The 13,122-nt window shown below is 39.5% G+C and overlaps 1 protein-coding gene across 2 annotated transcripts in view; it reads right to left on the bottom strand.

Moving 5' to 3' along the window:
- syne3 (spectrin repeat containing, nuclear envelope family member 3) overlaps positions 1-10,272 on the bottom strand; it is an 87,614-nt gene extending 77,342 nt beyond the window's left edge. Inside the window, exons 1-4 of one of the 2 annotated variants that reach the window (XM_041813163.1) lie at positions 9,955-10,272; positions 4,277-4,466; positions 2,587-2,759; positions 1,635-1,944 (exon numbers count right to left, since the gene is read on the bottom strand). In XM_041813163.1, coding sequence (XP_041669097.1) covers positions 1,635-1,944; positions 2,587-2,759; positions 4,277-4,420 — 627 coding nt within the window. In that variant the 5' untranslated portion in view covers positions 4,421-4,466; positions 9,955-10,272. The remainder of the gene's footprint in view (positions 1-1,634; positions 1,945-2,586; positions 2,760-4,276; positions 4,467-9,954) is intronic. The other variant, XM_041813162.1, reaches the window with a different exon arrangement.
- Between the last annotated feature and the right edge of the window lie 2,850 nt (positions 10,273-13,122).

Raw genomic sequence — 13,122 nt, 5'->3', positions numbered from 1 at the left:
CCTTCCAGAAAGTTCAACTTTTGTCTGGTCAGCCCACAGAATATTTCTCCAAAAGTCTTGGGGATCATCAGGATGTTTTTTGGCAAATGTGAGACAAGTCTTTGTGTTCTTTTATGTCACGTGGTTTTGGCCTTGGAACTCTCCCATGATGCCATTGTTGCCCAGTGTCTTTCTCATGGTTGAGTCATGAACTCTGACCTTAACTGAGGCCAGTGAGGCCTGCAGGTCTTTGGATGTGGTTCTGGGTTTTTTTGAGACCTCCTGGATGAGTCATTGTTGCACTCTTGGACGCCTTTTGGTTGGCAGACCACTCCTGGGAAGGTTCACCACTGTTCCAGGTTTTCTCCATTTGTGGATAATGGCTCTGACCGTGGTTCTCTGGAGTCCCAAAGCCTTGGAAATGGCTTCGTAACCTTTTCCAGACTGATAGATTTCGATCACTTTGTTTCTCATTTGTTCTTGAATTTCTTTGGATCAGAAATCTTGATTGTTTTCCAAGAACTGCAATGGCTCAGTTCTGACAGCTGCGAGTGTCCCCAGACAATCTAAAACTTTCAAGTCACACAACAAATCTTTGGTCTGAGCTGGACTTTAGTACCATCTGTTTTCACTGTATAGGGTTTGCACATCTACTAGTTATGTTATGGTAGTTGAAATGTCAGCCTTACTGTGATGAGACAGACTCACAGCCTCCAAGTCGCTCCGCCCTCCTTCACCTGTCCCCTGTTGTCATTACTGAAAATTGTTTCCAGTCAAGCCAGCACTCCTTACAGTTGATTTACTTAACAGTACACTTCCATTTCCTTTAAACGCACAGTTATGACCTAATGAGGAAAAAAGCGATTAAAAAGTGGCTAACCATGCTGGTGTGGTTTGGATCAAGCAGTGTCAACCAGAGCAGTGGAGCCAATGCAGCCACTTGCAATACACAATGAAAGAGGATGGAATTTCAATGGTGTTAGGTCTCATGCAGTGAGTGACTGTGGGAGCTGCACGCAGTTGCAGAAATGACGTTTGTCTCATCACTTTATGCTGATATACAAGTTGCCTTTGTATATAAGCCACAGCCAACTTTTAAATTAAAAAGTAGGCATTAAAGTGCTGAAGTTGTTGATGTGGGAAAAAAATAAATCAAAATGTGTCTCCAACTGAATGATTGTTCCTGCAAATGCAGATTAACCCACTCCTTTTACTCTCAAGACAAAAAAATCTCTGCCCATGTTTGCCTGTTGGGCTCTGAAGGAGGAACAATCTTTCATTATCTTTCAACAGTCTTACTCAGAAATAAGTACTACCACAGCCAGCCAGGATGTACTATACATTTCAGAGAATATGTGGATATATATGTGGATATATCTATATCTATATCTTTCTCTACGTTTCAAATCTAACAGCTACATTGCCGTGTTATTTTTGGCTGCTGTTTAAAACAGCACTCTGGCAGAGCAAAATCAAATGACCCCAATTATGTTGAACACCTCTACAGGCTAGGATTTGTTTTAAATATGCTAGCCCTAACCCAAAAAAGTTCAATACTAAATGGTAGCACATCTCTCAGACACGTGCTGCCATGGCTCTGAGCGTAAACAAACTGTTTATGTGTGCTTGTGTGCTTCAGCAGAGTCAGTCCTCACCTTCGCTCTGTCTCTGACTTCGTTGTAGGCCTCCTGCAGCCTCTCCTGGGCCTGCGGCTCCACACTAGGATCCTGGGTTCTGTTGTGCAGTGCTGCAGCCTCGTCCAGCAGCCGCTCCAGTAGCGCCGCCTGCCCGTGGATGTCGCTCACTATCACTCTTTGCTGATCCACCTGCCAGAGCTTCTCCTTCACCCCCAGCTGCAGCTCCACTTCGACATCCAGACTACGCTGCTGCTTCGTCAGCCACAGCTCGAACTCCTCATAGGCCTTCAGGTACTCGCTCCAGTGCAGCCACACCCACTCGATCCGACTGGGTGAGAGAGGAAGAACACAAAGAAGGGTTAGAGGGAGCTGTGTGTCTGACTAACTGCAGACTACCAACAGTATGTGAAAACTGTAATTGAACTTTGGAAAAAGTCAAATATGGCACAAGAGAATAATAAACAAAAAGGCTTGTCAAAAAATCGTTGATTGCAAATAAAACACTTGGATATTTTATACAACAAAGAAGGATCAAGCTGTCTCACACAATGTCAAACATGCCAACAGCAACTTAGTTCGCAGTCTTCAGCTTTTAAGCAAAAAAGTAATAAAACTAGTGAAGGACATGAAAGACATAGTGAAGCTTTTCTCCAAACATAGAGAAACTGTACCAAAAAGGTAGCAAGATGTCAAAGTGATTCAAACATTGCAAGGGTAGTTTATTTCATTGTGTATTTCAGGTTGATTTTTAGTCTTTTTTTAAGCCTTTCATAAGAAAACACAGTAAGAGTAGAAAATCAAGGCAAGAGAGTGGGAAATAGCATGTAGGAATGGACTCAAACCTGAGCTGCCTGCCTGGAGGACCACAGGCTATGCACATGGCACACTCCAACCACCAGCCAATGTACTGTAGATCATATTTCCTTTAAATCCGCTGCAGTTTGCTCTAAGTTATTTAACTGTTTATTACCTGTGACAGTGGATGATGTAGGTGCTGGTCTCCTCCCACAGGCTTTTCAGGTCTTTGAGCTTAGCATGGGTTTGGTTTCTCAGCTCTTCATCGTCGCTCTGTAAAAGGTTTTCAGCTGCCACCAGCGCAATGTCCATCTTTACACGACCTTCATGCTCTGACTGATGGATTTTCTACACATAAAAATGAAACCATAAATAGGGGGTTTGAAGATAATGTCAAGTCACACAGGAGATCTCCAGATGGGGGGCTGAAAGTGATGTTGGCATTGAGAATCGCTATCAAAACATCAAAGTTTCATACTGTTTACATCAGTGCCATCCGTTCAAATAAAATTTGTAAAAAAAAAAAAAACAATAAAAAACAAAACAACTCTTGCGCTACTTTTGAGTTCCAAAAGTAGCAACACGTTTAGTAAAAATGTTCTAGAAGCTAATAGAGAAATGACAGCAGGAATAGATAAAAGCCTCCATCCTAAACCTGGAGGAACGGTGTCTGACAACACTTGTATGATCCGTTTCCAAAAAACAGTCTGGATTGGTTCAGTACAGTTTGTCACAATAAAGCCTGATTTTGCCTGTATTTCCACTGCTGATCTCTGTCCAGCCTCCCTTGTTGTGATCTCTCTTTAAAGAGATCTGAATCATTTGGCTCAGCTTGGCAATAAGAGTTGATCTTCAGGCTCCCAAACGGCTCTTCATTTGGTACCAGTTTGGCATTTTGGATGCGGATTAAATAATAAGTTATGAAATGGTTTTTAAGTATTCTAATATTCAAAAAGTCATTCGGTGTGCAAAAATATCATAAGACTTTTATCTCACATTAAAAACATATTTTTCCCATGATTTACTGGCTCCTGGCTCTAATGCGGTACTACTACTGCAGGTTGGCTGTAGTACATCTAAATGACGTTTTACCACCTACTATTAAATAATAAAAAATGCCTTAGTGTGAGGTATTTAATCCATTCATCTACACCATTTGTATGCATTCATGCATTTCTTCATCTCTCTGGGATGCATCACAGTCTGTTAGCTTCACATCTGTTAGCTTCACAGTCTGTTAGCATCATTTAGTGCTTTGAAGGTTATTCAAATATTGTTTGAAGAATTGCCAACAACTTGAAATAGTTATTTTGCTTGAAAGGTCCTTTCCTAGTAAATAGCTTGGATTGCATGATAAATAATACATGTATGTATGACAGGCTTCATGTTGGAATGTATCTTAAGTGCTAATTATATTTCATGAACGAGAAGCAGGAAAGGAGTCACAGTAAGCTGAGATGAATCCAGGCTACCCACATATATGGGGTGTTACCTAACTGCTAGGCCATCGACGTCCTCTATAAAATGACTTTTTGAATGCAATTAATGTGCTGATGTAGGCAGCAGGTGAACTGATTTAGAAAAATGAAAACAAACATTGTGATACATGCTCTATCATATTTTATTTCTTGAACAGCCCTATTAAGGTTATAAAGATTTCTGTGTGTCTGATTCCACATTTGCTTCATTGTTTGTATTTCTATTATAAATAAATGATTATCTGGTCATAAGTACAGCCTTCTCAGAGACAGTATCCTGATTAGAGAGCTGAAGCAGCAGCTGTCTTCTCTCTGGTGTCTGATGTCAGGGGACTAAAGTAGGACCAAAGATCAGGGGTGAAGTCAATGGTCAGTGTAATAGCTCACCTCTGTCTCCCTGAGCCGGGCCTCCAGGGCATCACGGGGCCCCTGGGTGTTGTCGTTGGCCTTCAGCCTCTCCTGGATAGCCCGCATCCAGGAGAGGGCCGCCTCTAGACTCTCCATGAAGTCCTGCTGTTCCTGCTGCGTCATGACCAGACCTAGGCCTGAAAGTAGAGCAGCAGGATGACTCTATCGGCTGGTAATTCATGGTAAAGAAAAATACAGAAACACATTATGACAGTAAGCTGTGATACAAAATGTAAATCAACATGGAAGTAGGCAGTTTCTAACATGGCACTGATGCACCATGGGAAACACAGGGTCTTTGTTTTGGTGTTTCATCCCATTTAAGCATGTTTGTGTCATATCAGTATCTTTCTCTAAATGACAGGACTCTGTAGTGACCAAGCCTGGAGCTTACAAGAGAAAGTCCTTTGCATTGGAAGTATCAGCCTTGGCATTTGGGCTGGGACAGAAAAAGATAGATGGTTTATCAGATAGACAATAAATCAATTTTATCAATTAATAGTCCTTGTAGAAAATCCAGTTTTTGAAAAATGAAAATTTTGATTTTCTCTTGGACTTCCTCCTCCATTTGGATTGACCTGGGCCCTGTCTCCCCCAGGGAATGAATGAAGTTTGTATGCAGAAACACAGAGAAACACCAAGTATCATATTTTTTTCACTTTTTAAATTAGCTTCCTGCCAACTGCCAGGCTAGACCAGGCCACCACTACCATCATAAACCTAAGGGAAACTGATGTGGTTACACTATCCCTCTAGTTTATGATGCTAACTATGGCTGAATGATTTGGGGAAATACTCTCTTTGTGATTTTTTTCCAATTTTGTGATAATGTATGTGATTTCCTTTTAAGCCTCTCTGTGTGTATTTTTCAGCAATAAATTTGGGATGCACAATATTATCAGCCATATATCTGTATCAGCAGATATTAGCTTAAAAAGTTTATCATCAGTATCACCCAATATGAACATTTCAACCCATATTTTGCCTATGAAAATCTGCCTATACAGGCTGTAAACATGGGCTGTATGAACAAACAAGTTAGCGGATTTTAAGGCTGTACCAACTCATCTACTTCAGCGAAAGTCTTTTTCTTTATCCATCATCATTCCTTACACTCAGAAGTGTGTTTAAGGACTGAATATGTTTGTTCATCCTCAAAACAGCAATTTTGTGTTCTAAGAACTGGTGTTTTAGGTGTCTTACATCTGAACTACATTTAAATATTGATATCGGATAAAATTATGTTGTAAATATCTACATAGTCAATATCATCAAAAATCCAATATCATGTAACCCTACAATAAATCATTATAGATTAAAACCAACACAATATTAGATAGAGTAAACCAGAGCTGACAGCTTTTTAAAAAATCTAATTTAGGTAATTTTGCCTCATAGAGCAAATTTGATATGAATTGCTTTATTGAGAGGAATGATCATTTTTATGTTGTTCTCATTTTTAATAAGAAAAACAAAAACAATTAAAGAAGGATTTTAAAAAAGGAAAAAAAATGTTGACAATTGAATGTTTGAATATGTGGATCATAACTAGGGATGGGGATCGTTAATTTTTATTGATACTGATACCCTTATTGATACTCCTTATTGATCAGAGTCGTTATTGATACCACTATTGATGCTTTTCTATAGTTTGGTGGAAAAACAAAATGGAGACAAATATTTACACTCGAGTGGTCTTAGCTAAATAGTGTTTACGTTAAAAAAACTATGATTCAGTCTGTCACATCTATTGTATATCTCTCAAATATGAACACATTCTTCATATTTATAACTGTTTTTATTAAGGTTTCTCATCAAAAACTAAATTTTCCCATTTTTATGTGACATTTGAACACATCATAACATATAGAATACAGTCGTCTAATCTACTAAGGTTACCTGAACACATCATATTTTCCATCTTTCAGTTCCTTAAGTTTGCTCACTAACTTTAATTTTGCCGATTCCACTGCGGATTTCTACACTGGATTAATATTTTTAACAAACAGGACTTGCTACAAAGTTCCGGAACACTTTTCAGCATTCATCTGAGGAAGAAAACTGTTCTGAAGAAGCTGAAGGGAGGGATATGAGAGCCCATTACTACCAGCCCAGGTGATTATGATTGCATGCAACTCACAGGCAGCGTTTTTTTGTTTCCTCAAGCCAACAGTTGAAGGTTCCACATTCTGGTTTAATGTGATGCACAATGCTGACGTGCTTTTAGTTTATGTTCCCCTTAAAAGAACTGATGCATGTTTTAACACCAGTCTTATCTTAAAATGACGTTATGTCACAGAGCCTGTGAGACTCTTTATCAGTATCGATAAGCTAAAACGTTATTGATTCTCGGGTGTTTCAAAAACATCCCTAACCATAACATCTCTGCTGCAAAAAAACATTAAACTGGTATTTTGACACACATTTCAGTTTAATTATAATTGCAGTAGACTATATTGCAAGTTGATCTAAATTTCAAGTAACTGCTCTTTCTAGGTGAGAATGCAGCTTTGGCTATGCTTTGCACACATGCTGTGTCACTTCTGGCTAGATGGATATAAAGAAACTTGTGCTTTTGTTTACTATAGAATACAGCAGATCACCTCTGTTTCCAGGTCATGCTTTAGTTTGTACTAGTGTTATGTCCACATAACTAATCCAGTCTGGATGAAGGTATCCCAGACCACCTCTGTAGGCAGGCTGAGCTATCACGTATTAAACTGTTTTCAGCATGCATCCACACAAATCATTAGGCACTAGTGCTTGGTATCCCCGTGCCCAAAATGAATACAGGCTAATTCCAGTTAATGCATTGTACAGACAAGGTGTTTAAGAAGTCTGTCCCACTGGAAAAAGACCCTGTAAAGTGAAATCCAAAGTTTTTGTCTTAACACTCTAGAAATGTTGGAATATGGTTGCTGTAAACATGGGAAAACTCTGAGATCTACATGACACTGAATTCTGGATTTAGGCCATTTCATTTCTTACCTGGTTTATTGGTTTATGTTTTCAGAGGAAAATATTTTTCCAAGTATGACACCATGAGTGAGGGGGTTAATGCTGCAAACTACCCGTGTGGCCAGTGTCCACACCCACACCATCCTGGAGCAGATTTTACTGCCTCATTTTTCATGATTTGAAGCTTAATTTTATAAACTTGGAGATGCTTTATGTGACTGAAATTTGCCCTGGGGATTCATAACACAGTGATCTATCATGCGACAAACCTAAATACAGATTTATTTTTACTTTACAGGGTCTTTAACGTTGGCCTCAGCTGTACTTTAAAAACTGAAAAGTTGCCACAGAGCAGATAATGAATCAGACATCAATAGTCTTAGGTCACTGAAGGGTTGAAGGGTCAGGCAACACAAAAGGATTAAATTTGTCTACAGAGATTAATTTTATTCCATCTTCTATGCCCAGAGCTGCTGAACTGCTCATTACTGCAGCCTTCTATGACATGAGAGGAGACTGTTCTTTATGAAGAAGTATCAAGTTACATCAACACCAGGTTTCCCCTGTGAAAACGTGACAATTTTAGACCAAGCTTTGATAAGTTGTCCCTTTGCTTTGTGTGATTTAGAGACATGATGATAGAAAAAAACCAGTAGTGTGCATGTATACCGTCTATGCATACAGGCTTTGTGCAGCATTGGCAGGCATTGTGCAGGAGCTCAGCATGCCCTCAGGAGATGCAGCTGAGAGGAAAAACCTTGAGAGAACTTAACTGACAGAGGTAGTAAAAATGGAGAGGGCGTTCTTGGCACCACAGAAGCACAAAGAGGCACCACATTATTTCTCAGAGGGAAAATAAAGCTCAGACGGCATGGTCCGTTTTCCTGAATGAGTCATTTTCCCCCACCACAACATTCCTTCTACCCGACATGCGCTTTCTTTCACACAGACTCTACAATTCTGGCCAATTGAGAACTGCAAATTGTCAGAAAAACACTCAGAAGGAGTGTGTGTGTTTTTCCAATAATCTAGAGGAAACTTTTCAGGTGAATGTAAGCAAGACTTGACTGCATTTGACAGTGAAATGTGGGGACGGCGTTCTTTGGGTTATACGCCTCTAACTTCTTTCTCCAAACATAAGCCATGTCTCTATAGCCAAAGAGCTCTAGTTTGGTCTCATGACCAAATGACACGCTTCAAGTATGCATAATTTTTCAACACGTTATCCTCGGCAGACTTCAGACTGGTTTGAAGGCGTCTCTTCTGCAAAAGTGGAGTTTTTCTTGGTCTGCAACCTTGCACTCTATCCCATGCAGGGCTCTTGTGATTGTCTTCTTTGAGAATACAATTCTCAACTTGGCTAAGTCAGTGTCTTGGCACTTGTCCTGGGGTCTTTAGACACATCTGGCACTAGTTTCCTTTCCAGTCTTTGAAATCTTTCTCAACCCCTTACTGAAGTTTTTACACCACGTGTAACTTGGAAGATAACCCTCAGTTTTATCTTTATTTTACAAGCTTTGAGCATTGCAAAGTCAAATCACATCATTGTAACACAGTGGTTTGTGCAACGACTCAGCAAAAAGGTCAGTTCTAAAGGGGGCTAATAATTTTGACCCTAGAAGGTTTTGGTTTCATGAAATAATTTTGTGTGCAAAGTAAAGTAATGTTAGCATTCAAATAAAACAGGAATGTTTGGAAAAGCTGCGTCAAATAATTCTGTCCTCATCTGTACGCTTGGACGTTGGTTTGGGGCTCATGAGAAGCATCTATGGGGCTGCATGGAGGGACGAAGGTCCAGCTCAAAGGGAATATAGGTTATAGCCACTGGTACACAAAGGTTTTTTTTGTTTTTGTTTTTTTTTTTGTTTGTTTGTTTGTTTTTTTAAGAGGCTATATTGCACAATAATTATAAAAAACTTTTAGCAAGGTGTAAGCTAAAATATCTATCTGTATTCACTGGCAAAACATCCCAGCCTGATTAATTTTAAATCATGCAACTAACATGAAAATAGGACATGGATTTATTTTAGTCAGCTTGTCTGACACCTACCCCACACCATCAGTTTAAAGAAGTGAAAATAACTGATTAAGTATTGTGTATTTTTCCCATGATAATACAGTTTGCTTTGGTTGGTAATAACGATGTGGTACACTGAATATTATCTTAAAAAGAGCTTAAAACTCCTCGCATGAGCTTAAAATCACGCCAGTAAATCAAATAGTACATCAGCGTGAAGCCCCGCCCCCTTCAGTTTGACAGCTCGTGCTCTTAACTCATTTGCTTTAATCCTTTCCATTCGCACGTGCCCACTAACGGCTGTAACGTCCACTGCTTCTGTTCGCTCGTCATGCTAGCCGCTTTCACTGTATGCATTTATTTCATTTAAAGTCGGTGATTATTTCATGCAGACTGTCTACGGATAACTTGAGTACACGCTAAGCTACCGTTAGAGTAATACATAAACGTTGGAAACGTGTTGACTTACGGTAAATCACGGTTACAAAAGACGTCAATCCGGTGTAAGAAGACGCAGATCTGAGCCGCTCATTATAGTACAGTAATCTAAAGCAGATCGGCGGTCTAAACCACAGGCAGTTTCCGTGTTTTTGCTAAAGCTAGCCCTGTTATCGTTAATCTAACAGAACACCGACAAAGCTTAACAGTTTCAAAACGTCTTCATATGATGTGGAAGACTTACAGCTCCGTGTTCATCAGGTGTTTGCTGTCTCTGCTGTATGAATACTGTCCTACTGTACTGTTGTGAACAGAGAAGTTATGGCAGCAGGCAGGAAGTTGAGCTGAGGCCGAAGGGGGCGGGGCACAACACAGAGACAGTCATGCTGCGTTCAGTGACACCTTGTAAACTTCAGCGAACGGCTCGCTGTGGCAGCTACAACTGTGCAGAAGAGCTGAAATTGCGTTGGAATTTACGAAAAATAGTGATAGAGGGTTTTTCATGACTTTAAAAACAGAATCAAAGAACCTGAAGCAGATGGATTCTGGCTCGTCACATGAGAGGGTGAATATACCATTAAAGGTACACGTTTAATGTTATGTATTTGAATGTAACAGTATTATAAAATGAAGTTTTGATGCAGCTCTAGCAGAGCTGGAAAAGCACAATACTGTCATACTCAAATAAAAGTGCAGTTACTTTGGTTAGAATTTACTCAAGGAAAAGTCAAAGTACTGAGTAGGTACTTTTGGTTACCAAATGTGCTTTTTTAAAATGAAAAATGATATTTCCTTACAGTACAATAACAATAAGAGAACAGGAATCTCCAACCAGGATATTTTTTTTATAAAGTGTGGCATAATTAGATGTAGAATGCAACAGATTTTTTTGGATGAAATCATTTTGTTGTTATGTGCTGCCAAAACCACCCCTCCCTATATGCAGACCATACAAAGCGTGTAAGGCCTCATCAAATGGAGGGAGCCTTGTGTTGTGTGTTTTTTTATTTTTCCCCCTCTCTGCACATCAGGCTGGTGTTTGCATAATGAATACGATCAAGGAAATATATACAAAGCATAAGCTAAACTTAAACTTTAACTGGGCATCACACATGAGTCAATCAACCCTCAAAATGAGATTATTTAGGTTAGTTTTAAGGAAAAGATCCCAATCAAACATATCTAATCTATTTGGATTAATATTAGGATGAAAATAATGAACCCACAGTGATGAACATTTTTTAAAAAAAAAAGAAACTGATGATAACTAAAAATGGTTGATTATTGTATCAAGGAATATGATTGTTAAATGCAATGATCATTTGCAACGATCAAGTCACAGGTCTGTGGTAATGTTTAGTATGTTATCCTGGTTAAGGACATTTATAAGTTCAGCTTTTTCACTGTTTCAGGCAAAGTAAAACATTTCATAGACTTTGTATTTGTTTTTGTTTTAATGTTGAGTGAGTCTCCTGGATTGAGGATGGTCAGTGGAGGGCTCATGCAGTGTAGGGGGGGCTCACACCAGAGTCTGCTTTGGCCAGGGGCAGCCCTGTGTGCTTCCATTGTCAAAGCCTAACTTCTGTCCCGTTTCATGTCGTTGACAGAAATCTCAGACCTCCATGTTTTGGCCTCTCTGTTAACTTTTTACTCAGTACTTGACATTAGACACTAGACATGTTTTTCTCACCATATGGCCTACATATAAACAATAAAACATGATCTATGTCCATATGTTCAAATTAAGCTTGACAGCCTCAGAGCAGAAAAAGCCATGCGCCCTGCTGAGATTTTGATGCCCTGCTAGGGGGTCCCAGGCCCCATGAGAACCAATGGCTTAAAAGTAATGATGTTAAAATTGTCCAAAGTAACAAACAGAATCAAAGGGACTTATCAGGGGAAATGTGCAGCTCCTAATTCATTGTTTTCATTTTTTGCAGCTAATTCTTTCTGTCTGTTCGGATGCATTCTTATCAAGGCACTTCCTTCAAAGGTACTCAATGACTGATGAAAGAAACAAAACTCTTAAAAAAAGGAAATGGTTGGGAAAAAGGGAGATTAAAGATGTCTCAGTCAGTTGTTAACATATGTATTCATTTGTTGCCTTTTTGTCACCATGGATCCACACAATCATGAGGGTAAAGCTCCAAAAATGAGCAAAGGGAGGAAAAAAGGCTCAAAACAGAACAGTGATTCTTCTCAGGAGGCAACAAAATCTCCAGTGAGTTAATGGAGAGAATGCAGCTAGTTTATAAATGCATTCTTCATGTCTGCCTGTATATCTATGACTCATGGCCTTCTGACTTCCACCCACAGAGCATTTCACTGTGTCCTAAAGCCCCTGAAGGCATCAGCAGAGCAGATTTGAACCAGGAAAAAACAGACAGCGGAGCAGCTGCTGGAGCAGAGCTGCACCCGCTCTCATTCAAACCGGAGGGCGCGTCCTGAAGTTTGTTCCTATTGGAGGAGAAAACATCGACTGTTCCTGTTTAGTTTGTCAGAAATAAAACTGAACAGATAAAAGAAAAGTGCCTTTAAAAGAACCAAGGTACCAGTGTAAGCATGCTACAGACTATATTAACATTAGACTGTTTTTGCTGACAGTTAAAGTTTGAAATGCTGGGTCAACAAGAAACAGAAACTTCTGTTCTGACTTTTCCCCCTGAGGTCATGTAGTATATAAGCTTTACACACATATATAACTGAATAAATAGAAATGTTTGAATATAAGAAGTGTACAGTCCTACTAATGAATGTGGGGTCTCTGTATATAAGGCCTATGATAACACTCATAATCAGACAGCACTATACTTAATAATGTATGGCTTTTATAGTTAACTAGAAAGGGTGATTGTGATTAATGCAGTTTTATATTCCTTCTCCTATTATGTTACAGTCCTCCTTCCTTTTTTTTTTTTTTAATCCCCATCCTGTCATGGAAATCCCAAACCGTCCTAACGGTCGATGTGTTCAGACTGCAGCAGGCTGGCAGCCAGAATGAAGGTTACGTAAGGTCAAGATGAGACTCAACTGACACGCCTGCTGCTAGAGTTATAAAGTTGGTTTAGTAAATTAAGATAAAATAAGCTTAAATGTTGATTAGGCTCTAATCAAGAAGAGCCTAATCCTCAAGGGGTTGTACATCCACCCAATCCTGGCTTTTCTTCACTGGCTGTAGTTGGTTTTAGAAATGATTTTAAAGTTTTTCAGACTCTACATTTGATCAGTTTGAGTCTTCAGTGAGGCAAAGAGTGCAAAGAGATATGTCACTCTTTCTTTTTCCTATGAAGGATTCCATATGCTGCATTGTGTTACTCTGAAGGAGGAATAGCTGCATAATTGTCCGGTGTTTGCACAAGTCACCACTTTCAGAGCCAGCAAGGCAGAACCATCGTGCTCAGGGGATGAGAGC

Source organism: Cheilinus undulatus, linkage group 18 (assembly GCF_018320785.1).
Source record: "Cheilinus undulatus linkage group 18, ASM1832078v1, whole genome shotgun sequence".
Lineage (NCBI taxonomy): Eukaryota > Metazoa > Chordata > Actinopteri > Labriformes > Labridae > Cheilinus > Cheilinus undulatus.
The sequence above is the reverse complement of the archived record's forward strand: the minus strand, read 5'-3'. Positions and strand labels throughout refer to the sequence as shown.